Source organism: Mobula hypostoma, chromosome 1 (assembly GCF_963921235.1).
Source record: "Mobula hypostoma chromosome 1, sMobHyp1.1, whole genome shotgun sequence".
NCBI lineage: Eukaryota > Metazoa > Chordata > Chondrichthyes > Myliobatiformes > Myliobatidae > Mobula > Mobula hypostoma.
Window position 1 is genome coordinate 182,047,441 of NC_086097.1, and position 24,308 is coordinate 182,071,748.

Below are 24,308 nucleotides of genomic sequence, written 5' to 3' on the forward strand. Positions count from 1 at the left end.
GATGAAATGGGGAGAGGAGATTAAGGGAAAACTAGTGGGGTGATGGGGAGTGATGAATGAAGATATAATGTTAGACTGAAATGAATTCCTCATCATAGAATCATTGAGTTGTACAGGCACAGAAACAGGTCTCTCGGCCATCCTCATCCATGCCAGCAATGGTGCCTATCCATGCCAATTCCGTTGTCCTGTATTAAACCTATGCCTTTTCTAGCCAATTACCTGTCCAAATACCTTTAAGATATTATTATTGTACCTGTCTCTTGCAGCTTGTGTAGTATATTTACCATCCTCTGTGGGAAAGCTTACTTCTCAGATTTCCTTTAAATTTCTTCCCTCTCATCTTAACCCTGTGCTCTCTAGTTCTGGACTCCCAAGTCCTGTGAAAAATACTTAACTATTCTACTCATGCCTCTCACAACTTTATAAATATCTATAAATTTACCCTTCAGTCTCCAACGTTATTGTGAATAAACCCCCTGTTGTTGTCTCGCAAACAACAGGAATTCTGCAGATGCTGGAAATTCAAGCAACATACATCAAAGTTGCTGGTGAACGCAGCAGGCCAAGCAGCATCTATAGGAAGAGGTGCAGTTGACGTTTCAGGCCGAGACCCTTTGTCCTGACGAAGGGTCTCGGCCTGAAACGTCGACTGCACCTCTTCCTATAGATGCTGCTTGGCCTGCTGCGTTCACCAGCAACTTTGATGTATGTTGCTATCTGTTGTCTCCACTTTTTCAGGCAACACCCTCCCCACTGTCTGTATTGCTACCATATCCTTCTGTAGTGTGGTGATCAGAGCCAAATGCAATACTTTCATGCAACTACAACATGACATCCCTACTCTTGTATGGAAATTGTCAGTCACTGCTATGGAACAGAGCAGATATAGATGAAGCTTGAAAAGAGACTCCAAATTGACAACCTTATATCTGTGCAGTTATGTCTGAGCAGGCTTGGTGGTCACTGCCCTTGCTGTGTTGGAATTATACCCTCAGTTTATAATAACCAGGTACCCAGTCATGCGTGCATCAATAGTAATGTGACCATGTGTGTTTCCTCCAAGTGCTCCTGTTTGCTTCCACAGTCCAAAGATGTACTAGGCAGTAGGTTAATTGGTCACAGTGAATTGTCCTGTGATTAGGCTAAGCTTAAATAGATGGGTTGCTGGGCGCTGTGGCTTGTGGGGGGGGGGGCCTGTTCTGCACTGTATCCCTAAATAAAGAAATAACATTGTTAATATTTGCAGAATTAAGGTAGATATATGGTTTTAATGTACATATTGGTGATAATTGAATTGAATCAAAAATAATTTGAGAGGCTCAGTGACCTCGTCTTGGTCCTGTGGTCCAATCTGCAAGTGTAGGTCTAATGTAGATCAGAAGGATTTGTGTAGTTGGTCAGGAAGTCTCAGTGTTAGAATTTGAGAATTAGCTGCTGGAGAGGCATTGGATAGGGCACAATAAGCACAAAGTATTGAAAATACTAAGCAGGTCAAGCAGCATCTGTGGAAAGAATCAGATTTATTATCACCAGCATGTGATGTGAAATTTGTTAACTTAGCAGCAGCAGGTCAATGCAATACATTATCTAGCTGAGAAAAAAATTAAACAAATAAATCAATAAACAAACAAATAAACAAATAATAAATAAACAAATAAACAAATAAATAATATTGAAGAGATTTTTAAAAAATGTGCAAAAACAGAAATACTGTATATTTAAAAAAAAGTGAGGTAATGTCCAAAGTTTCAATATCCATTTAGGAATCGAATGGCAGAGGGAAAGAAGCTGTTCCTGAATTGCTGAGTGTGTGCCTTCAGGCTTCTATACCTCCTTCCTGATGTTAACAATGAGAAAAGGGAATACCCTGGGTGCTGAAGGTCCTTAATAATGGATGCTGCCTTTCTGAAGATGTCCTAGGTACTTTATAGGCTCATACCCAAAATGGAGATTTACAACGTTCTGCAGCTTCTTTCGGTTCTGTACAGCAGCTCCTCCATACCAGAGAGTGATGCAGCCTGTCAGAATGCTCTCCACGGTACAGCTATAGAAGCTTTTGAGTGTATTTGTTGACATGCCAAATCTGTTCAATCTCCTAATAAAGTATAGCCGCTGTCTTGCCTTCTTTACAACAACATCGATATGTTGGGACCAGGTTAGATCCTCAGAGATCTTGACATCCAGGATCTTAGGTTAGATTAGATTAGATTCAACATTATTGTCATTGTGCCAAGTACAGATACAAAGCCAATGAAATGCAGTTAGCATCTAACCAGAAATGCAAAGCATAGTGTTATTTCCAAAATAACTGCAAATAAAAAGTAAGTGCTACAGCATACAAATATAAAAGTACTGAGACAGTACAATATGGGTGCAATACTGTTTAGCGCTGTGATGTGAGGTTCAGCAGGGTCACAGCCTCAGGGAAGAAGCACTTCCTGTGCCTGCTGGTCCAGGAGCGGAGGCTCCTGTAGTGCCTACCGGATGCTAGGAGAATAAAAAGTCCATGGTTAGGGTGAGATGCATCCTTGATAATGCTTTTCGCCCTGCCCAGGCAGCGTTTATGGTAGATGTTCTCAATGGTGGGCAATTGGGTGCTGATAATCTGATGAATTTGAAGCTGCTCACTCTTTCCACTTCTGATCCCACTATGAAGATTGGTATGTGTTCCTTCGTCTTACCCTTCTTGAAGTCCACAATCAGCTCTTTCGTCTTACTGACGTTGAGTGCCAGGTTGTTGCTGTGACATCACTCCACTAGTTGGCACATCTCACTCCTGTATACTCTCTCGTCACCACCTAAGATTCTACCTACAATGTTTGTATTGTCAGCAAATTTATAGATGGTGGTTGAGCTATGCCTGGCCACACAGTCATGTGTATAAGAGAAACCGTTGGTAGTTCATAAATGGGATACTTTGGCAGAACTCGTGTCCATATGTCAGGTCTTTTTTTAAGTTTAAAGTTGTGTTTGTACTGTGACTTGATAGCAAAAGCACTGACAGTGATTGTGATCCTAAAGCAAAGGCTGGGGAATTTGTCAATTTTGAACCATAAATATAACCTGGTTTCTTATCAATGGCCAGTTTGTTTGGAGCGCTGTGTGTTGACAAGGACCCTGTTGGTGTATAGCACTCAAGGATCAAGTGAATGCTAGATTTTCTGGTTTAGCAATGCTGTGGAGTGTTGCAAGCACAAGTAGCTTTGCAAAGGGAAGTTTTTGATGGAGACATGATGTTTGTGGAAGCAAAATGGCTGCATAAACTGCATCACAGGAGAAGGAAGAAGACAAGGTGTTGGTGATCATTGTTGGGAGCCAGGTCCATTTGGCATGCGGGCAAATGGGGAAAGTCCACCTCTGTTTACTCTCTGTTTTTGGTTTCTGCTCCATGTTAATCTTGTCTGAAGACAGGTGTACCTCAGCTTATTCACTCACTGTTAATCATAGAACTATTCCATTTCATTTGGAGACCTGGTTTCGGTGAATGCTAAATAATTTTCTCTGTCTCATAGAGTCTTAGAGAAGTACAACACAGAAACAGGCCCTTTGGCCATCTGGTCCATGCTGAAACCATTTAAACTGCCTACTCCCATTGACCTGCACCTGGACCATACCCCTCCATATTCCTACTATCCATGTACCAATGCAAACTTCTCTTAAACATTAAAATTGAGCTTGCGTGCACCACCTTTGCTGGTAGCTCATTCTACAATCTCACCACTCTCCGAGTGAAGAAGATTCCCCTCATGTTCCCCTTAAACTCCTCACCTTTCACCATTAATCCATGTCCTTTGGTTGTAGTCCCACTTAATCTCAGTGGGAAAAACCTGCTTGTATTTGCCCTATCTATACCTCTCATAGTTTTTAATACTTCTATTGTATCTCCTCTCAATCTTTTACATTCCAAAGAATACAGTTCTAACCTATTTAATCTTCCCTTATAACGCAGGTCCTACAGACTCGGCAATGTCCTTGTAAATTTTCTCTGTATTCTTTCAACTTTGTTTACATCTTTCCTGTAGGTAGATGACCAGAACTGCACATAATACTCCAAATTAGGCCTCACCACGTTTTATACTTAAACATAACATCCCATTTTCTGTACTCAATACATTGAAGGTCATTGTGCCAAAAACTTTCTTTACAACACTATCTACCTGTGACGTGACTTTCAATGAATTATGTACCTGTATTCCCAGATCCCTCAGTGCCCTACTATTCACTGTGTAAGACCTTTCCTGGTTGGTTCTACTGAAGTGCAAAAAACTTGCACTTGTCTGCATTAATTCTGTCTGCCATTCTTCCGCCTATTTTTCCAGCTGATTCAGATCTCTCTGCATGCTATAATAGCCTTTCTCACTGTCCACTACGCCCCCAATCTTTGTGTCAGCTGCAAACTTGCAGGTCTAGTTAACCACATTGTCAACCATATTATTGATATAGATGACAAACAACAAATAACGCAGCATCGAATCCTGGTGACACACCACTAGTCACAGGCCTCCAGTCAGAGGCAACCCTCTATGATCATTCTTTGGCTTCTCCCACAAAGCTAATGTCTAATCCGATTTACTACCACATCCTGAATGCTGAGTGACTGAATCTTCTTGACCAGCCTCCTATGCAGGACCTTGTCAAATGCCTTACTAAAATCCATGTAGACAACATTCACTGCCTTGCTGTCATCCTTTTTCCTGGTAACTTCCTCGAAAAGCTCTATAAGGTTGGTTAGACATGACCTACCATGCACTAAGCCATGCTAACTATCCTTAATCAGTCCATGTCCATCCAAATCTTATATACTTGGTTCCTGAGAATACTTTCCCATAACTTTCCCACAACTGATATCAGACTCACTGGCCTATAATTTCCTGGTTTCCGTTTTTTTATTTACACAGCAGAACAACATTGGCTATCCTCCAATCTTCTGGACCTCTCCTGTCGCTAAGGATGTTTCAAATATCTCTGCTAAGGCCACAGCAATTTCCACGCTTGCCTCCCGTCGGGTCTGAAGGAAAACCTTGTCTAGCCCTGGGGATTTATCCACCCTGATTTGCCTCAGGGCAAGAAACACCACCTCCTTTGAATCTGTACAGGGTCCATGAAGTTGATGCCACTTTCCCTCATTTCTATAGTCTCTGTATCTATCTCCCAAGTAAATATAGTTATCCACACTCTTTTAGATCGATGGATAGTAATATTTGATGAACATGTGGAATGTGGCTATAGTTTTCAGTTATTGCGAGGGAGCTTACATAGACACTTGGGTAGTGTCTGCAGGCAGTTTGAACTTGACCTACCTGCAATAGTCCCGATAAAGTCTCACCAGGACTCTATTATTGGAGTGAGGAACCTTGATCCAAAACATTTTTTTACAATAAAGGCCAGCACGCTTTGTCTTCATAATTGATTACTGGATCTATATGCTGATTTTAAAGGTTTATGTACAAGAATAACTAGGTCCCTCTGAATACCAACATATTTCAATCATGTAGCATTAAAATATTTTTTGTTTTAATATTTCACAGTGAAGTAGATGTTCTGCATTTTTCCACATTATCTCTATTAGCATTGTCTTTGCCCATTCACTCAAGACTCCATATAACCCCATGAAGTATCTCTGCACCCTCCTCAAAGCCTATACTTCTACCTACCTTTTGTCATCAGCAATCTTGTACGCTTTACACATCAGAGTTGTTACGGGTAATGCAATTGGTTTCTAGAATCATTAGTAATACAGCATAGAAACAGGCTCTTTGGCCCAACTTGTCCATGCCAACCAAGGTACCTTCCTGAGTGTGCCCATTTGTGTTTGTTTGGCCTATATCTCTTGAAACCTTTCCCATCCATGACTTGAACCTCATCACTAAGCTCCGAAACCTGGACTTTGATACCTCCCTGTGAAATTGGATCCTTGATTTCCTTACTGGTAAACCTCAGCTCATAGGGATTGGCAGCAGCATCTCTTCCATAATCACCATCAGACCAGGTGCACCACAAAGCTATGTGCATAACCCCCTGCTGTACTCACCTGATACTTATGATTCTGTGACTACATACAGCTCTAATGCCATATTTGTGTTTGCTGACAACACCACTGTTGTTGGCCAAATCAAAGGTGGTGACGTATTGCCGTATAGGAGGGAGATTGAAAATCTGGTTGAGTGGTGCCACAACAACAAGATATCATTCAATGTCAGCAAAGCTAAAGAGCTGATTATTGACTACAGAACGAAGAAGCTGGAAGTCCATGAGCCAGTCCCCATTGGAAGATTGGAGGTGGAGAGGGTCATTAACTTTAAAATCGTTGGCATTATCATTTCAGAAGATCTGTCCTGTGACCAGCATGTAAGTGCCATTACAAAGAAGGCACCGCCGTGCCTCTAATTTCTCAGAACTTTGTATAGATTCAGCATGTCACCAAAAATTTTGACCAACTTCTATAGATGCACAGTGGAGAGTATCCTAACTGGTTGCATCATGGCCTGGTATGGATACATCAATGCCCAAAAGCCGACAAAAAGTGGTGGATACAGCCTAGTTTGTCACAGGAAAAGTCCTTCCCACTATTGAGCACATCTATAACAAACGCTACCACAAAAAAGCAGCATCCGTTATAAAGGATGCCCACTATCCAGGTCATGTTCTCTTTTAGGTACAGCCATTGGGAAGGTGGTACAGGTGCCTTATGTTCTACACCACCAGGTTCTTGGAACGGTTATTACCCTTCAACATCAGACACCTGAACTGGCATGGATAACTTCACAATACTCAACTCTGAATTGATTCTACAAACTACTGACACACTTTCAAAGACTCTATACAATTTATGTTCTCAATTTTATTTTTTATTTGCACAGTTTGTCTTTTGCAAATTAGAGTGTTTGTCAGTATTTGTTGTTTATATGGTTTTCATAAAATTCTATTGTTTTTTTTTCCCCAGTAAATGCTTGCAAGTATACAATATACACACTTTGATAATAAATTTACTTTGAATTTTGTCTTTTTAAATGTTATAATTGTATCCACCTCTACAGCTTCCAACAATGGGCATCAGAATGAAGGGTGATAGATAATTTACTGCACAGTTGGTAGCTGTTCTGTAATCAGCTCCAAAAAAGAGTCAGCCAAAGAAGCACTTAAATGAAATGTGATTCCTAACCTTCAGCCTCTTCCCTTGTTGATTACAGCAATGAAGAACTTTTGTCCTGATGGGAATCATTTTCTTTGGAGCAAAGTAAACAGGTCAAAGTCAAGTGCAATATCATATGTTCTGTCTACTCTTCTTGTTGCCTCAGTAAAGCAGCCGACATATCAAAGAACCTACCTACTCCAGACAGTCTCTCTTCTCTCCTTTCCCATCAGGCAGAAAATACAAAAGCATGAAAGCATGTTCCACCAGGCTCAAAGGCAGCTTCTGCCCTCCTGTTACCAGCGTCCTGAATGGACCTCTTGTACGATAAGATGGATTTGTTGCCTCACAGTTGTTATGATCTTGCATTTTATTGTTTATCTGCACTGCACAGGTTCAGTAGCTTTTACCTTTTATACTGCATTGTTATTGTTTTACCTTATTCTAGCTCAATGCATTTGGTAATGATTTGATCTTTAGTAGCAGTATGCAATCAAGTTTTCACTCTATCTCGGTAATGTGACAATAATAAACCAATGCCAATACAAGAACATGTAGACACAGATGCAACAGAAAATTACTAGCAGCAGCATCACAGGTACATAGCATCATATAAACAGTATTCACAAGAAAAGCATGATGAAACAGGCATGATGAAATGGTGGAACAGACTTGATGTGCTGGATGGCCCAATTCTGCTCCTGTATCTTATGGTCTTAAACCTTTCCTACACATATACCTGTCCAAATAAGTTTTAAACATATTAATGTATCTACCTCAATCACTTCATCTGGTAGCGCATTTCAAATACAGACTACTTCTGGCTAAAAATGTTACCCCTCAGGTTCCTATTAAATTTATGCTATCTAGTTCCAGATTCCCCAACCCTGAGAAGAAGACTGTGCACATTCACCTTATCTGTGTCCTTCATGATTTCTCTATTGTCATTCCTCATTCTCTAACTTCAATAATAAACAGTCCCAACATGCTCAGCATCTAATCACAAACAAGAGAAAATCTGCAGATGCTGGAAATCCAAGCAACACACACAAAATGCTGGAGGAACTCAGCAGGCCTGGTAGCATCTATGGAAAGAAGTGCAGTTGATGTTTTGGGTCTCTCCTCAGCTTCCACTCCAGAGAAAACGGCCCGAGTGTGTCCAAACTTATACCACATTCATTCTAACCCAGGCAGAAATGTAGTAAACTTCTTCTGCACCCTCTCTAAATCTTTCACAAGCTTCTGATAAAGGGCTGACCAGAGTTGAATGCAATATTATATATGGGGCCACTGCAACCTACCTTCCCTTGCAGAGGGTCCAGTAAGCACAGGTTGTAGTATTAATTGGTAGAAGGCCTAGAGGGGAGGCACAGTAGTATTGTGGTTAGTACAATGCTTTACAATGTCAGTGAACACTGATCTTGGTTCAATTCCCATCGCTGTCTGTAAGCAGTTTGTAGGTTTGCCCTGTGACTGCATTGGTTTCCTCTGGGTGCTGAAGTTTCATCCCATATTCCAAAAAAGTGTGCTGGTTTGAGCTAGTAAGTTGTGGGCAAGCTATGTTGCCACCCGAAGCATAGTGACATGGACTGCCCCTATCCTCGCACTATGTTGGCCGTTATTGCAAACAGCACATTTCACTGTTTTGATGTCCAAAGGTGAGGCTCCAGGTATTCCCTGCTGCTCCCCAGTCTTAAGTTATTTCAGACTTGAGACTGTGAAATTGGTAATGTTCCAGTCCTGGAATTACTTGCACTTAATGAATAAGTGCTTCCATTTTCCCACTGATTGCTGTTCAGGCTATTGCCTGAGAGTGCAGTTCAGGTTCTGATCACTAGAGGTCACTAGGAGCCCAGATAGATGCTTGATGAACATCAGGTTGATGGTTACTAACAGCAATGCAGACTTGAGATTACAATATACAGGAGTTTATTGAATTGTTAAGCAGGCTTGAGGAGCCAACTGGCCAATTTCTGCTCTGAACTTGCATGTTGTTATTGGGTGCACACATTGAGTACAGCAGGTGAATGGAAGTCACCCTTCTCACCTGGCTGGGTGGGTGGGGGGGGGACTGAGGTAATCACACAAAATTTTGGAGGTACTCATCAAGTCAGGCAGTATCTGTAGAAAGGAATAACAAGTTGATTTTTAGGCCAAGGCTCTTCATTAGGATGGGAAAAGAAGGGGGAAGAAGCCAGAATAAGATAGTGGGGGTGGGAGAGGGGAAGGAGTACAAGCTAGAAGGTGAGCGATCAAACCAGTAAGGAAGAAGGTAAGTGGGTAAAGGGGGTGAATGGGGTGAAGTGAGAAGCTGGTAGGTGATAGGTGGAAAAGGTAAAGGTGAAGGAATCGGGATAAGAGAGGAAAGTGGACCACGGAAGAAAGGCAAGGAGGAGGCGCACTACAGAGACATAATAGAAGAAGAGAAGGGGTAAGAAGGGAGCCAAAACGGGGAATGGAAAAAGAGAGAAGGCGGGAGGGGGAAAAATTACTGACAGTTAGAAAAATTGATGTTCATGCTTTCAGCTTGGAGATTACCCGGACAGAACCTGAGAGTGGCCTCATCGTGGCAGTAGAGGAGGCCAAGGACCGACATGCCCAAATGTGAATGGGCAGTGGAATTAAAATGGTTGGCCACAAGGAAATCCTGCTTGTTGTGGACAGAGCGATGGTACTTGAGAACCTCCCTCTGATGCCCCTTCTCCTTCCCTTTCTCTCTTGTTCCATTCTCTTCTCCTATCAGAATTCCTTCTTCTTTAGCCCTTTACCTTTTCCACCTTATCACTTCCCAGCTTCTCACTTCATCCTCTCTCCTCCACTCACCAACCATCCCCCTGATCTAGGTTTACCTATACCTTCTAGCTTGTACTCTTCCTTCTCCCCCTACCTTCTCATTCTGGCCTCTTCCCCCAGTCATTCCAGTCCTGATGAAGGGTCTTGGCCCAAACTTTTGACTCTTTATTCTTTTCCATAGATGCAGCCTGACCTACTGAGCTCATTCAGCAGCTTGTGCATGTTACTCTGGATTTCCAGAATCTGCAGAATCTCTGGTGTTTGGGACTGAGGTTATCTCTAACCGCTGGTTTCCCCTTTGTGTTCTTGGAGTAGCTGAGTGAACCACTGCTCTTGTCCAGGAACTTTTGTCTTTCTCTCTAGCTTTCGTACTGGCTGCCAGTACACTGGCTAGACAGGGAGATACTTGGGTGGTGTTCTTGTCCAGAGCATAGGTGCAGTTTGTAAAGCAGGTGCGTTATTTTGGAAAAGAACAGGAAGTTATAGTGCATGCACCAGAGAAGTGGCAGGATCAACAGTGAATATCCAAAGATTAGTGCAAACTTGGATTCAGAGCAAGTATCGCCTAGCTGCCCCTTCAAACCAACTTGACAGCTCAATAAGATTGTGCTCAATCTGATTATAACCTCAGCTCTGCATTCTTGCCTTCCCAAATAACCTATCATTCTGTAGTTCATCAAGTATCAATCTATACAGTACTGTCTTTAAAGTAGAGTGAGTTTGGATCCATCAGACTATGAAGAACGGTGGGGATGATGGCAGAACAGAGGTGCCTGAAGTTTCTAGGAATAGTTCACAAGGCCCCACAGAAGAAGTTCTCAAATGGCAGGGCTAGGCAACCGTGGCTGACGAGGGAAGTTATGGTAGATATAAAAGCCAAGGAAAGGGCATATAAGATTGCAAAAGTGAGCTGGATGATTGGGAAAGTTTTAAAATCCAACAAAAGACAACTAAAAAGGGCTTTAAGAAGGGTAAAGCGGAAATACAAGGGCAAACTAGCCTATAATGTAAAGCAGAATACTGTAAGTTTTTTCAGTTATATAAAGAATTAAAGAGAGGTGAAAGTTGATATTGGACCACTGGAAAATGATGCTGGTGAGGACAAAGAAATGACAGATGAATTTATTAAGTACTTGGTTTCTGTCTTCACTGTGTAACACACTAGCTCTATCCCAGAGGTTTGTGAGAGTCAGAGCAGGAATGAGTGTCATTGCTATTACAAAGGAAAAGTGCGAGGTAAACTGAAAGATCTTAAGGTGGACAAGCTACCTGCACCAAATGGACTGCATCCCAGAGTCCTGAGAGAGTTTGCTGAAGAGATAATGGATACATTGGTCATGATCTTTCAAGAATCACTTGATGCTGGCATAGTCCCGGAGAAATGGAAAATTGCAAATGTCACTTCACTTTTTAAGAAAGGAGGAAGGCAAAAGAAAGGAAATTATAGGCCAGTTAGCCTAATAGTGGTTGGGAAAATGTTGGAGTCTATTAGTAATGACAAGGTTTTGGGGTACTTGGAGAAGCAGTGGATGTCATTTACTTAGATTTTCGGAAGGCATTTGACAAGATGCTACACTTGAGGCTGCTTAACAAGATAAAATCCGATGGCATTACAGGAAGGATACTGGCATGGATAGCGGAAAGGCTGACCGGCAGGAGGCAGCGAGTGGGAATGAAGGGGGTCTTTTCTGTTTGGCTGCCAGAGGTGTTCCTCACGGCTCAGTATTGGGACTGCTACCTTTCACATTGTCAGCGAGTTGGATAATGGAATTGATGACTTTGTGACAAAGTTTGTGGATGATATGGAGGAGTAGGTAGTGCTGAGGAAGCAATATGATTGCAGCAAGACTTAGGCAAATTGGAAGAATGGGCAAAAACATGGCAGATGGAATACATTGTTGGGAAACGTATGATAATACATTTTGGTAAAAGGAACAATAGTGCAGACTGTTATCTAAATGAGGAGAAAATTCAAACATCAGAGGTGCAAAGGGACATGGGGAGTCCTCGTACAAGACTTCCAGAAGGTTAATTCATAGGTTGAGTCTGTGGTAAAGAAGGCAAGTGAAAAGTTGGCATTTATTTCAAGGGGAATAGAATATAAAAACAAGGAGATAATGCTGAGGATTTATAACATACTTGGAGTATTGTCAACAGTTTTGGGCCCCTTGTCTCAGAAAGGATGAGTTGTTATTGGAGGGAGTCCAGAGGATGTTCATGAGGATGATTCCTGGAATGAAGGTGTTAACATAGGAGTGTTTGGTAGTTTTGGATCTGTAGTCACTGGAACTTAGAAAAATGTTGGAGGATCTCATTGAAACCTACTGAATATTGAAAAGATAGGGTGGATGTGGAAGGAATGTTTCCTCTGGTGGGGTATCCAGAATTAGAGGGCACAGCCTCAAAATTGAGGGGCAACCTTTTAGAACAGAAGTAGGAAGGATTTTTTTTAAGCCAAAGAGTGGTGAATTTGTGGAATGCTTTACCACAGGCTTCGGTGGATGCCATTTCTGTGGGTATATTTAAAGCGGAAGTTGTTTGGGGCATCAAGGGACATGGTGAGAGGGCAGGTGTATGGGGTTTACTGGGAGTTGGGATCAGCCATGATGAAATAGTGGAGCGGACTCAATGGACTAAATGGTCTAACTCTAATTTTATGTCTTATGGTTTCAGAAGAAAGTTGCAAGGATATATGCGAAACATGGCAGGAGGTACTGACTTAGGTAGCACCTTGTTTGGCATGGACAAGTTGGGCTGAAGAACCGGTTCTTGTGTTTTATTGAATCGTGTTCCTCTGAGAGAAAAAGTATTTACTGTATTTCTGTCTTCAGTGAGTGATCATTTTTATTAAACAGTAACCCCCTCGTTCTAGAGTCTCCCATAAAAGGAATCATCCACTCCATATCCACTCTGTCCATGCCTCCCAAGATTTTGTATACAGTCATAGAGTAGTTTAGCATGGAAGGGAGCACTAACCTAGACACTTTTGCTGAGAATGGCCCATGAGGGGAAAATAATTCGGCCATGATTGAATGGCAGAGCAGACCCAATGCCCGGGTAGTCTAATACTTCCTGCCTGATGTCTGATGGTCTTACATCCCTCTTATCCAAATGTCTTTTAAATATTGGTGTTTTGCCTGTCTCCAGTAGCCTATTCCATATATACATCACCCTCTGCATGAAAAAGTTGCCCTTCAACTCCTTTTCAAATCTTTCACTTCTCACCTTAAACCTTTATTGTCGCCAAACAATTGATACAAGAGCGTACAATCATCACAGCGATATTTGATTTGATTCTGTGCTTCGTGCTCCCTGGATTACAAATCGATAGTAAATATTAAAAAATTTAAATTATAAATCATAAATAGAAAATAGAAAAATGGAAAGTAAGGTAGTGTAAAAAAACCGAGAGGCAGGTCTGGATATTTGGAGGGTACGGCCCAGATCCGGGTCAGGATCCGTTCAGCAGTCTTATCACGGTTGGAAAGAAGCTGTTCCCAAATCTGGCCGTATGAGTCTTCAAGCTCCTGAGCCTTCTCCCCAAGCGAAAAGGAACGAAAAGTGTGTTGGCTGGGTGGGTCGTGTCCGTGATTATCCTGGCAGCACTGCTCCGACAGCATGCGGTGTAAAGTGAGTCCAAGGACGGAAGATTGGTTTGTGTGATGTGCTGGGCTGTGTTCACGACCTTCTGTAGCTTCTTCCGGTCTTGGACAGGATAACTTCCGCACCAGGTTGTGATGCACCCTAGAAGAATGCTTTCTACGGTGTATCTATAAAAATTAGTGACGATTTTAGGGGACAGGCCAAATTTCTTTGTCTTCTTAGGAAGTAAACGTGTTGGTGGGCCTTCTTGGTAGTGGACTCTGCTTGGTTGGACCAAGTCAGGTCATTTGTGATATTGACCCCGAGGAACTTAAAGCTTTTGACATGTTCCACCGATGTAAATGGGGTCGTGCGGTCCGCTACGCCTTCTGAAGTCAACAACCAATTCCTTCATCTTGCTGACGTTGAGGGATAGGTTATTGTCTTCGCACCATGCCACCAGGTTCTTAATTTCCTCTCTGTACTCAAACTCATCATTACCCGAGATACGGCCTACAATTGTTGTGTCATCAGCAAACTTATATATTGAGTTTGATGGAAACTTGGCCACACAATCATGGGTGTACAGTGAGTACAGCAGGGGGCTGAGTACACAGCCTTGTGGGGCACCGGTGCTCAGAGTGATTGTAGAGGAGAGCTTGTCCCCTATTTTTACAGCCTGGGTCCTGTCTGTGAGGAAGTTGAAGATCCAGCTGCAGATCAGAGTGCTAAGGCCCAGGTTCCGGAGCTTAGGAATCAGTTTATTTGGAATGATGGTATTAAAGGCAGAGCTGTAGTCAATGAAAAGGAGCCTTACACATGCGTCTTTATTCTCCAGGTGTTCTAAGGAGGAATGTAGGGCCAGAGAGATGGCATCTGCCATTGACCTGTTGCTCCAGTAGGCGAACTGCAAAGTGTCGAGGTTGACTGGTAGGCTGTAGTTGATGTGTGCCATAACCAATCTCTCGAAGCACTTCATAGCAATTGCTGTCAGCGCCACAGGTCGATAGTCATCCAGGCATACCACCTTGCTCTTCTTCGGCACAGGGATTATCGTTGCCTTCTTAAAACCTATGCCTTCTTGTTTGTAGTTGCCTTTCCCTGAAAAAGGACTGTGCTTATATCCCTCATGATTGTATAAACATCTAAGATCATATCTCAATCAGCAATGAAGTCCTCTCTGATCAACCTTTCCTGTTGGCTCAGGCACTTATATACATGTAACATCCTTGTAAATCTTTGCATCTTTTTCCAGTTTAATGATGTATATCCTATAGCGGGGCAACTGAAACTGTACACAATACTTTAGTTGTGGTCTCACTTTCTTCTTTAAAACTGCAACATAATGTCCCACCTCGTTTACTCCGTGCCCTGACTGTTGAAGGCCAGCATGCTAAATGCTTTCTTCTCCACACTGCCTACCTATGATGCCACTTTCAGCAAGCTGTATACTTGTACAATGTATTTGTAGCTTGCATTCTCACCTTGTTTGTTCACTGTATGGTCGTAAGTCAGCTAATTCTGTTTAAAATTCCTTGGACAAGGTTGGGTCACTAGGCGAATTTCCTGGATTGCTCAGTGAATTGTGGGGAATTACATTTTGCCTGCATTGATTTCCATCCCAGGTTCTTCATTTCATTGTCCAAGTGAGCTCGCATTTCCATAGCTCATTTCATGGCCCAACATTCCAAAACACTTCACATAAAGTGAAGAGCGTAAGTTCTTATGATGTGGGAGAAATGAATTGAGACAGCAGGTCCCACAAACAGCAATGGGATGATGGCCAGATCACCTTGTTTTATTGATATAGCAGAGGGACAAACATTGGCCTCAGGACACTGAGCAGAACCTTCTTGTTTTCCAATATTGGATTTTCAGTCCTGCTCAACAGGGTAGACTTAATGTGTTGAGGAACAACTGCACAACTGACATTGTGGCACTCTTTGTCAACTGTGCTTCCCCATAGATTATCAATACAGTTACAGAAGGAAATGTGATTCATTTTGTCTGTGCTTGGTCCCTTGAGAACAATCTTACTTTATGCTTGTACTTAATTGCCCTTCATATTCTGTAAGATCCCCCTTTGGAATTTCTGAGTTCAAAGTAAATTTATTATCAGACAGACAGGTATGATACCATATTCTACCTCGAGATTCATTTTCTTGCAGGCATTTACAGGAAAAACACAGTAGAATTTTACAAAAACTATGTATAAACAGACAACACTGATGAAGAATCAATGTGAGAAAGGAGACAAACTATACAAATAAAAATAATAATGTGAACATGAGTTGGAAGGAGGTCTTGAAAGTGCGTCTGCGCTGAATGTTGCTACTGCCTTTGCAGGCGTTGAGTTTTGCATCATAGCCACTCTCTGTGTCCTGAGATCCCTCAGTATAGGCAGTACAGAACCAGAGGTTCTCCTGCCTGGTTTCAAGTCTGAGCCTGGCACTGGAGGCCAGGGCAGGTGAAACTAACAGTCTGTTGAGGCACAGCCCCATGTTGTCAGGTATTGAAAATTAAAAGACTGCCAATGTTGGAAGTCTGAAATAAAAACAGATACTGGTCAGGTAGCTTCTCTGGAAGCAGACATTAACTCAATGAAGAGAACTTAATCTGACCTGTTAACTCGTTCCTTGCCTGACTGCTGAATGTTTCCAGCACTTTCTGTTTATTATTACCTAGTCATCAGGATTTTCTCCTGCTGCTTGTTCTGTCTTCAGTGAGCTGATGCTTTTGCCCTGACCTCACTGCGCTGTCTTTTGGTCTCTGCAGTGGATGAGAAAGGGCAGCATGGTCGCCTAGCAGTTAGCATCGACAACCTGGGTTCAATTCTGCCACTGTCTGTACATTCTCCCTGTGACCATGCAGGCTTTCTCTGGGGGCTCTAGTTTCCTCCCACGTTTCAAAGACTTCTGGGTTAGTAAGGATTAGTAAGTTGTGGGCATGCTATGTTGGCACTGGAAGCGAGCGACCCCAGCACATCCTTGAGCTGTGTTAGTCATTGATGCAAGTGACACATTTCACACTATGTTTCAATATACGTGACGAATAAAGCTAACCTAACCTAACAGGCACTGGGATTTAAGTAGATCCGCTCCATGTTTTCCCTCTCTCCTCTCTCTCTCCCTCTCCCTCTGTTGACAGATAAAGTGCAAGGTACAGGCATGCAGGAGCAGTGTGTGAGAGAGTATTTCTGAACTAATTACGTCCAGGTCTGAGGCAGAAGGAGCTGACATGTCACAGTTCTCAGTGCAAGTTACAACAAGAAGCTTTCAGCCGCAGGCTCGTAGCAGCATTGCGGGCTGCAGCACTGAGGAAAGAAACTTCAGTGCAGGGCCCTGAGTCCTTCGCTGTTGAGACGAGCTGAGCTGGCCACTGCATGCTGTAAGGTGTGAGACCCATCCTGGCAGACCTGCGTTCTGGTAGCTGCTGTTCAATAAGAGCTTGCTGACCCTCCCCGTGTGGATTGTTATTAAAGCTGGTTGGCTGCCGATTCTGAGGTGACTCAAGCAGAGAAGAATGTTCTCCTTCAAGCGAGAAGACAGCAGCACCCAGCGACTCTGCTGAGAGTAGAAGATGCTGGTGCTGCTTGACGGGCCCCGAATGTGGCAGCTCCTGACGGGCAGAGGCCGGTGGGCAGAAGGCTGCTACGGAGCGTGGTGGGGATCACAGGGGGGAAGTGTGCGAGGTCCACTGATGTGAGGCTGAGCCGATTGTGTGGTCCTGCCTCTGAGGACAGAGCTGGAGGTGCAGGGCTGTTCACCGGGGCACGGCAGGATGTTGCAAGCGCAGTGCAAGCTCACTGCAAACAAGTGTGCCTGCTGCCACCCAGCTGGTGAACAGGCTGAGCCTGCAGTGACTGAACAGGTAAATATTACCGGGGCTGTACAGGTTAAACTGAAGAGACTGACTGAGGGCCAGGCGGCTTGTATCCGGAAGGAGGCCGACCCCTGTGACGCGGTCGGGTTCTCCAGGAAACTAATGGTGGCTTCCCTGCCGGGATCTTTCAGCAACAGACCAAGACGTCCCAGGAGCATCTGTGTCCCGGGGGACAGGATCGGATTACAGCTAGAGCTGGAATCAGCAGGGCTAAACGGAGCAAGAGGGATCGATCTCGAGTCACAGTCTGAAAGGGAGCTTTCGCCGCAGGATGGTGAAGCAGCAGTATCCGTACGTACTGGCAGGAAGGAGTTACATAGACCTCTCAGTATGAGTTTCCTTGAGACATACAAAACCTCTTCACCAGGTGAGGTCAAGTCTGTGGCTGCTGTTGAAACTCCGCAGACCCGCACGGTCACCAGGTCTGACAGTGGCCGTTTCCTGCGAACAGGCTATCGATGGTCCAGTCAGCGACGGGCATGCTCATCTACGAAAATTGGAGTTGCAAAAGAGACAGCAACAGATCTCAAGACCCAAAACTCCAAGGTATTATTCAAATCACTGAGGAGAAGCTTGAGTTTCCGGCTGAAGAGGGTGCCCGAGACAAAGGAGCCCGAGGGCAGCAGGGTCAGAACACAGAGTGTTGGAGACTCTTTTCCACAAAGACCACAGCCCCATGCCCGTGAGTCACAAAAGCAAGAGGAAAGTAAAAATTGGCCGGGGCAGCCACCACCTTTACCCAGCAGAGGGAATTCTGCATGTTCCCCAAAAGCAAACAATGAGCAAAGCAGCTGGTGGAAGATCCTGACTGCCCACTTTCGCAAAAAGCACTTTTTTGGCACCAAAGAACCACAGAAAACTGATCAATTACAATCAGAGAGACGGAACAATGGCTGGACTTCCTTAACTGAGGGACAGAATGTGGCCCAGTGTAGGAGTAGTGAGCCTCTCGCCATTGTTGGAGCGAGGGTCAGAGGTGAAGTGCCATCAGTGGAAGGTAAACTGGTTTCCAAGTGTGTCACACAACCTGGGGTCAGCAAAGGATAGCAACAATCTTTGGGGAGATTTTGGCAAAGAAGGTGTTTGTTGTATGGGGCTGGATCTAAGTGATGAAATTAATCTGTTATTGGGAGATGTATTAACCAAACTTCAACTAACAACGTTGAAATGGAGTAGCTCTGTACTAATAAACTTAATGTGTTGTGTCGCAGAAATCCTTCCTGAACCCTGAACATGCATGTGCCATTAACTGGTGTGGAGTTAAGGAGGTTTGGGGAATTCACACTGTGTTGCCTGAGGAATTATGGATGTGAACCCAGGAAATGTTTATCTTAGTTACCTGTGGTGCTGGCTGTCCATTGAACTGTTATCAGCTTGGGGGCAGGGATGGCATAATGAGTCAATCGGAAAGGTTAAGGTTGCTTGATTAACCCTTGCAACATCGAAAGCCTGGGTGTGACCTTGCAGTCTAAATTACAGGGTTACTTGTGAGTCAGTGGCTGAAGGTGAAGGGAGGAGTTGAAGCATGACACAACTGAGCAGTGTTCTCCTGCAGGAACAGAACCTGATTTCTTTCCCAGCATTCAACAGTTGCTCCAGTTGTATGAGAATTTTATAATCTGCCTGATGGGAGGGTTTGAGCTGCTGCTCTGTGTCATCCATCTGCTGTTGTTTCATTTACCGTGCTAGTAAAGCATTTTTAGAACATTTATACACCTTTTTTTCTAAAGTAACTTTTTCCGTTCATCAAAGCTGGAGTTCCAGTTACACTTAACCCTTTAGATCTTTCACTGCTCACGGCTTTCTAGCTGAGGCTTAGTTAGAACAGGTCACCCAGTGAGATGGCAGTCGTTTGTTATTGAGGGAATAGTGTTCCATTCAGCTGAGTGGAGTTTCAGAAGGCAAAGGAGCAGAATTAGGCTGTTCGGGCCATTGGCTCTATTATTTAATCATGGCTGATTTATTTTCTCTGTCAACTCCATTCTCCTGGTTCTCACCATAACCAAAAGACTGTAAGACATAGGGGCCAAAATTGGGCCCTTCAGCACATTAAATCTGCTCCGCCATTCCATCTTGGCTGATTTATTATCCCTTTCAACCCCTTTCTCCTGCATTCTCCCCATAATCTTTGACACCCTTACTAATCAAGAACTATCAACCTCTTTTAAATATGCCCAATGACTTGACTTCCACAGCCATCTGTGGCAATGAATTCCACAGATTCACCTTCCTCTGGCTAAAGAAATTCTTCCTCACCTTTGTTCTAAAGGGATGCCCTTCTATTTTGAGGCTGTGCCCTCTGGTCCGAGACTCTGCCAATATTGGAAGTATCCTCTCCACATCTACTCTGTCTAGACCTTTCAATGTTCAGTAGGTTTCAATGAGATTCCCCTCATTCTTCTGAACTCTAGTGAATACAGGCCCAGAGCCATCAAATGCTCCTCATATATTAACCCTATCATTCCAAGGACCAATCTTGTAAACCTCCTCTGGACCCCTTCCAATATTAGAACATCCTTTCTTAGAGATGGGACCCAAAGTTTAGAAGGTTGCCATAGGTTCCAATGGGACATTTATAGGATGCAGAGCTAGGCTGTAAGGTGGTAGATGGAGTTTACTCTGGAGAAGTGTCAAGTGATTGATACACTTTGGAAGGTTGAACTTGAAGGCAGAGGAAAGGGTTAATGGCAGGATTCTCAGCAGAGTGGAGGAACAGAGGAATCTTGGGATCTACATCCATAGATCCTTCAGTGTTGCTGCACAAGTCAATAGGGTGCTTTAGAAGGTTTATGATTTGTTGGTCTTTATTGGTGGGATTGAGTTCAAGAGCCCTGAAAAAATGTTGTAGCTCTATAAAGCTCTTAAATCACACTTGTAATATTGTGTTCAGTTCTGGTTGCCTCATTTTCGGAAGGATGTGGAAGCTTTAGAGAAGGTTCAGACGAGATTTACCAGGATGCTGCCTGGATTAGAGAGTATGTCTTACGAGGAAAGGCTGAGCGAACTAGGGCTTTACTCTTTGGAAGAGGATGAGAGATGACTTGATAAAAATGTATATGATGATAAGAGGCTTAGATCAAGTGGACAACCAGCACCTTTTTCCCCAGGGCAGTGGTAGCTAACATTAGAAGGCATAATTTTAAGGGGATTGGAGGAAAATATAGGGGGATGTTTTACAGAGAGCGTGGTGGCTCTATGGAATGTGCTGCAAAAGGTGGTGGTAGAGTGAGTTACATCAGGAACATTTTAGATGCTCTTAGGTAAACACGTGGATGAAAGAAAAATGGAGGTCTATGTGGGAGAAAAGCATTAGATTGATCCTGGAGTAAATTTTAAGGTCGGCACAATATCGTGGCCAAGGAGCCTGTACTGTGCTGTGCTTTTCTATGTTCTAACACTACCTGCACCTCCATCTATCTCTGTGCCATACACAAACGTGGTCACAAATATCAGTTCCATCATCTAGTCATTAATAGATAATCAGAAAGTAGTGGACCCAACACTGACTCCTGCAGAACATCACCAATCACCAGCAGCCAAACAGAGAAAGACCCCTTTTATTCTATCCATGCTAGTGTTTTCTTTTGTGGTTTACCTTGTTTAGCTACCTCATATGCTGCACCTTGTCAAAGACCTTCTGGAAATCCAAGTAAACAAGATCCAATGACTCTCCTTTGTCTATCCTGTCTGTTATTTCCTCATAGAATTCTTACAGATTTGTCAGGAAAGATCTCCCCTTAACATGCTGAACTCGGTCTATTTTATCATGTATCTCGAAGCACATGAAACCTCATAGTGGACTCTAACATCTTCCCAGCCACAGAAGTCAGGCTAACTGGACTATAATTTCCTTTCTTCTGCCTCCCTCCCTTCCTAAGGAGTGGAGTGACACTTGCAATTTTCCAGTCCTTCAGAACTATGGCAGAATCTAGTGATTCTTGAAAGATCATTACTAATGGATCCACCAGTTACCTCTTTCAAAATCCTGGCGTGCAGTCCATCTGGTGCAGGTGACTCATCTACCTTCAGACCTTTCATCTTCCCAAGCACCTTCACCTTAGTAATTGCAACTGCACTCACTTCTGCCTCCTGACACTCTCAAATTTCTGGTGTTCTTCTGGTGTCTTCCACAGTGAAGACTGACGCAAATTACTTACTGAGTTTGTCCACCATTTCTTTTTTCCCCATTACTACCTCTCCACTGTCATGTTCCAGCTGTTTGATGTCCACTCTTGCCTCTTTTGCTCTTTATATACCTTTTGTTTCTATATACTTTTTATATTTTTCTGCTGCCCTACCTGACAATTAGGGTTGTTGGCCATGCAGTATATAAATGCAAGTTGTAGTACTGATTTACTGACCTTAAGCCAGCGTTGGAACCAGAGCGCATCTGAGGGCAGATGCCTATCATCACTTCAGTTCAAGCATCTTCATGTTGGGTTACTGGGTGAATGAATAACGAAAAGTTCCATGTGGCCTGAGTACTGGTATCAATATTAGTGAACTGGCAGGAAGGAAAAGTGAACAGAAACAAGTAGAGCTGGTGTGACTTACACTCGGGTTGTATGTTCATTCAGTGGAGTTGGGAGTTACACTGGGTTCAATGGTTGTGTATGCGTGTCAACATCAGGGGAGCTGTGTCATGGAGACACGAGACTCAGCAGCCACATGATAAAAGCTGGAGGAACTCGGTGATTTGAGCAGCATCCTTGGGTTTAAAATGGGCAGTCGATCTTTTATGTTCATCTGGACTGAGAGAGAAGGGGGAGATGGCCAGTATGAAGTCGTGGGTAAAAGGGGTGGGACAAGATCTGGAACTGATAGGCAAAAGGAGGAGGAGAGTGTGGAAACGGTAACTGAGGCCCTCTGTGGATGTTGCCTGAACTGTTGGGTTCCTTCACCATTTTGTCTGATCCCTGTTCAATGTGTGCACTACTGGGCCTATCAGAGAAAATTGCAGCTTCTGGCATCACAGCAAGGGATTAATACTGAAAGTACATAAGCAGACTTGGTTCCACAATCTACATGCTCACTTTCAAGAACTTTACTACTCATATTCTCAGTATTATTTTTTCTTATTTGGACAATTTGTCATCTTTTGCATATTGGTTGCCAGACTTTGTTTATGTATAATTTTTCATAAATTCTATTGCATTTCTCTATTTTCCTGTAAATGCCTGCAAGAAAATGAATCTCCAGGTAGTATATGGTAACATATACATACTTTGATCATAAATTTATTTTGAACTTTGAGACAGTTTGTTAATGACCTGCACGTACAGTGATAGTGAAACACAAAATGGAACTGTCAGGTTACCATTTATTCATTCGCAAAGTAGGGAGTTTGGCTTTGTCTCGTATGACAGTCTGTGAGGGGTGGGCTGTGAGAAATAAAGACCTTGCTGTTGAAATGCTGGTGACTGTTATGAGGCTGATTATAGTGTGGAACATAGGGGAGAAGCAGTAAAATGAGGGAGGGGACTGGTCTCAAACCAGAACAGCGCCTGTACGCAGTTCTTTTGACAGTGATGTGGATATAGCAAGGGACAGAAAAAACTGTGTGGGCTTCAGCTCATGTAGTTTATTCCACGAGTGAACACCACCTCGACTACTTGACTGAAATTCAACCAGTTCTAAATGAGACTCTGTCCCTCTGAAACCATAACCCTCAGTCACATCCTGTCAAAATACTTGCTAAAGCTTAACCAAGCTGACCCTGTGCTTGTAGCTTGCATGCTGTTGCTCTTTGCACCCACTGCCTTAGAAACATATAAACATAGAAAACCTACAGCACAATACAGGCCCTTCGGCCCACAATGCTGTGCCAAACGTACTTACTTTAGAAATTACCTAGGGTTACCCATAGTACTCTATTTTTCTAAGCTCCGTGTACCTATCCAGGAGTCTTTGAAAAGACCCTGTCATATCTGCCTCCACCACCGTCGCCCGGCAGCCCATTCCACACACTCAGCACTCTCTGTGTAAAAAAAACCTACCCCTGACATCTCCTCCGTACCTACTTCCAAGCACCTTAAAACTATGCCCTCTCATGCTAACTATTTCAGCCCTGGGAGTCTGTCTACTCACACGATCAGTGCATCTTATCATCTTTTACACCTCTTTCGAGCCTCTTCTCATACTCCACCTCTCCAAGGAGAAAAGGCCGAGTTCACTCAACCTATTCTAGTAAGGCATGTTCCGCAATCCAAGCAACATCCTTGTAAATCTCCTCTGTACCCTCTCTATGGTTTCCACATCCTTCCTGTAGTGAGGTGACCAGAACTGAGCACAGTACTTCAAGTGGGGTCTAACCAGGGTTCTATATAGCTGTAACATTACCTCTCGGCTCTTAAGCTCAATTCCACGGTTGATGAAGCCTAGTGCACCATGTGCCTTCTTAACCACAGAGTCAACCTGTGCAGCAGCTTTGAATGTCCTATGGACTCGGACCCCAAGATCCCTCTGATCTTCCACACTGCCAAAGAGTCTTACCATGAATCAGAATCAGGTTTATTATCACTGGCATGTGATGTGAAATTTGTTAACCTAGCAGCAGCAGTTCAATGCAATACGTAATCTAGCAGAGACAGAAAATAAAGTAATTAAAAAAAACATAATAAATAAACAAGTAAATTACACATATTGAATAGAATAATACTATATTCTGCCATCATATTTGACTTTCCAAAATGAACCACCTCACACTTAACAGGGTTGAACTCCATCTGCCACTTCTCAGCCCAGCTTTGCATCCTATCAATGTCCCGCTGTAATCTCTGACAGCACTCCACATTATCCACAATACCCCCAACCTTTGTGTCATCAGCAAATCTACTAACCCATCCCACCACTTCCTCATCCAGGTCATTTATAAAAATTGTGAAGAGAATGGGCCCCAGAGCAGATCCCTGAGGCA

The 24,308-nt window shown here is 43.3% G+C and overlaps 1 protein-coding gene across 6 annotated transcripts in view; it reads left to right on the forward strand.

Annotated features, from left to right (window-relative positions):
• LOC134353179 (arf-GAP with GTPase, ANK repeat and PH domain-containing protein 3-like) overlaps positions 1-24,308 on the forward strand; it is a 545,439-nt gene that overhangs the window by 245,918 nt on the left and 275,213 nt on the right. For 2 of the 6 annotated variants that reach the window (XR_010019562.1, XM_063061213.1), the window contains exon 1: positions 16,689-18,389. The exons of 2 other annotated variants lie outside the window; for them this stretch is intronic. Coding sequence is in view for 3 of the 4 variants with exons in the window: in XM_063061213.1 (XP_062917283.1) it covers positions 17,291-18,389 (1,099 nt within the window). In the remaining variant the exon portion in view is untranslated. Of the gene's footprint in view, positions 1-16,675; positions 18,390-24,308 lie in introns of those variants that run through there. 2 more of the 6 variants (XM_063061185.1, XM_063061176.1) reach the window with 2 other exon arrangements.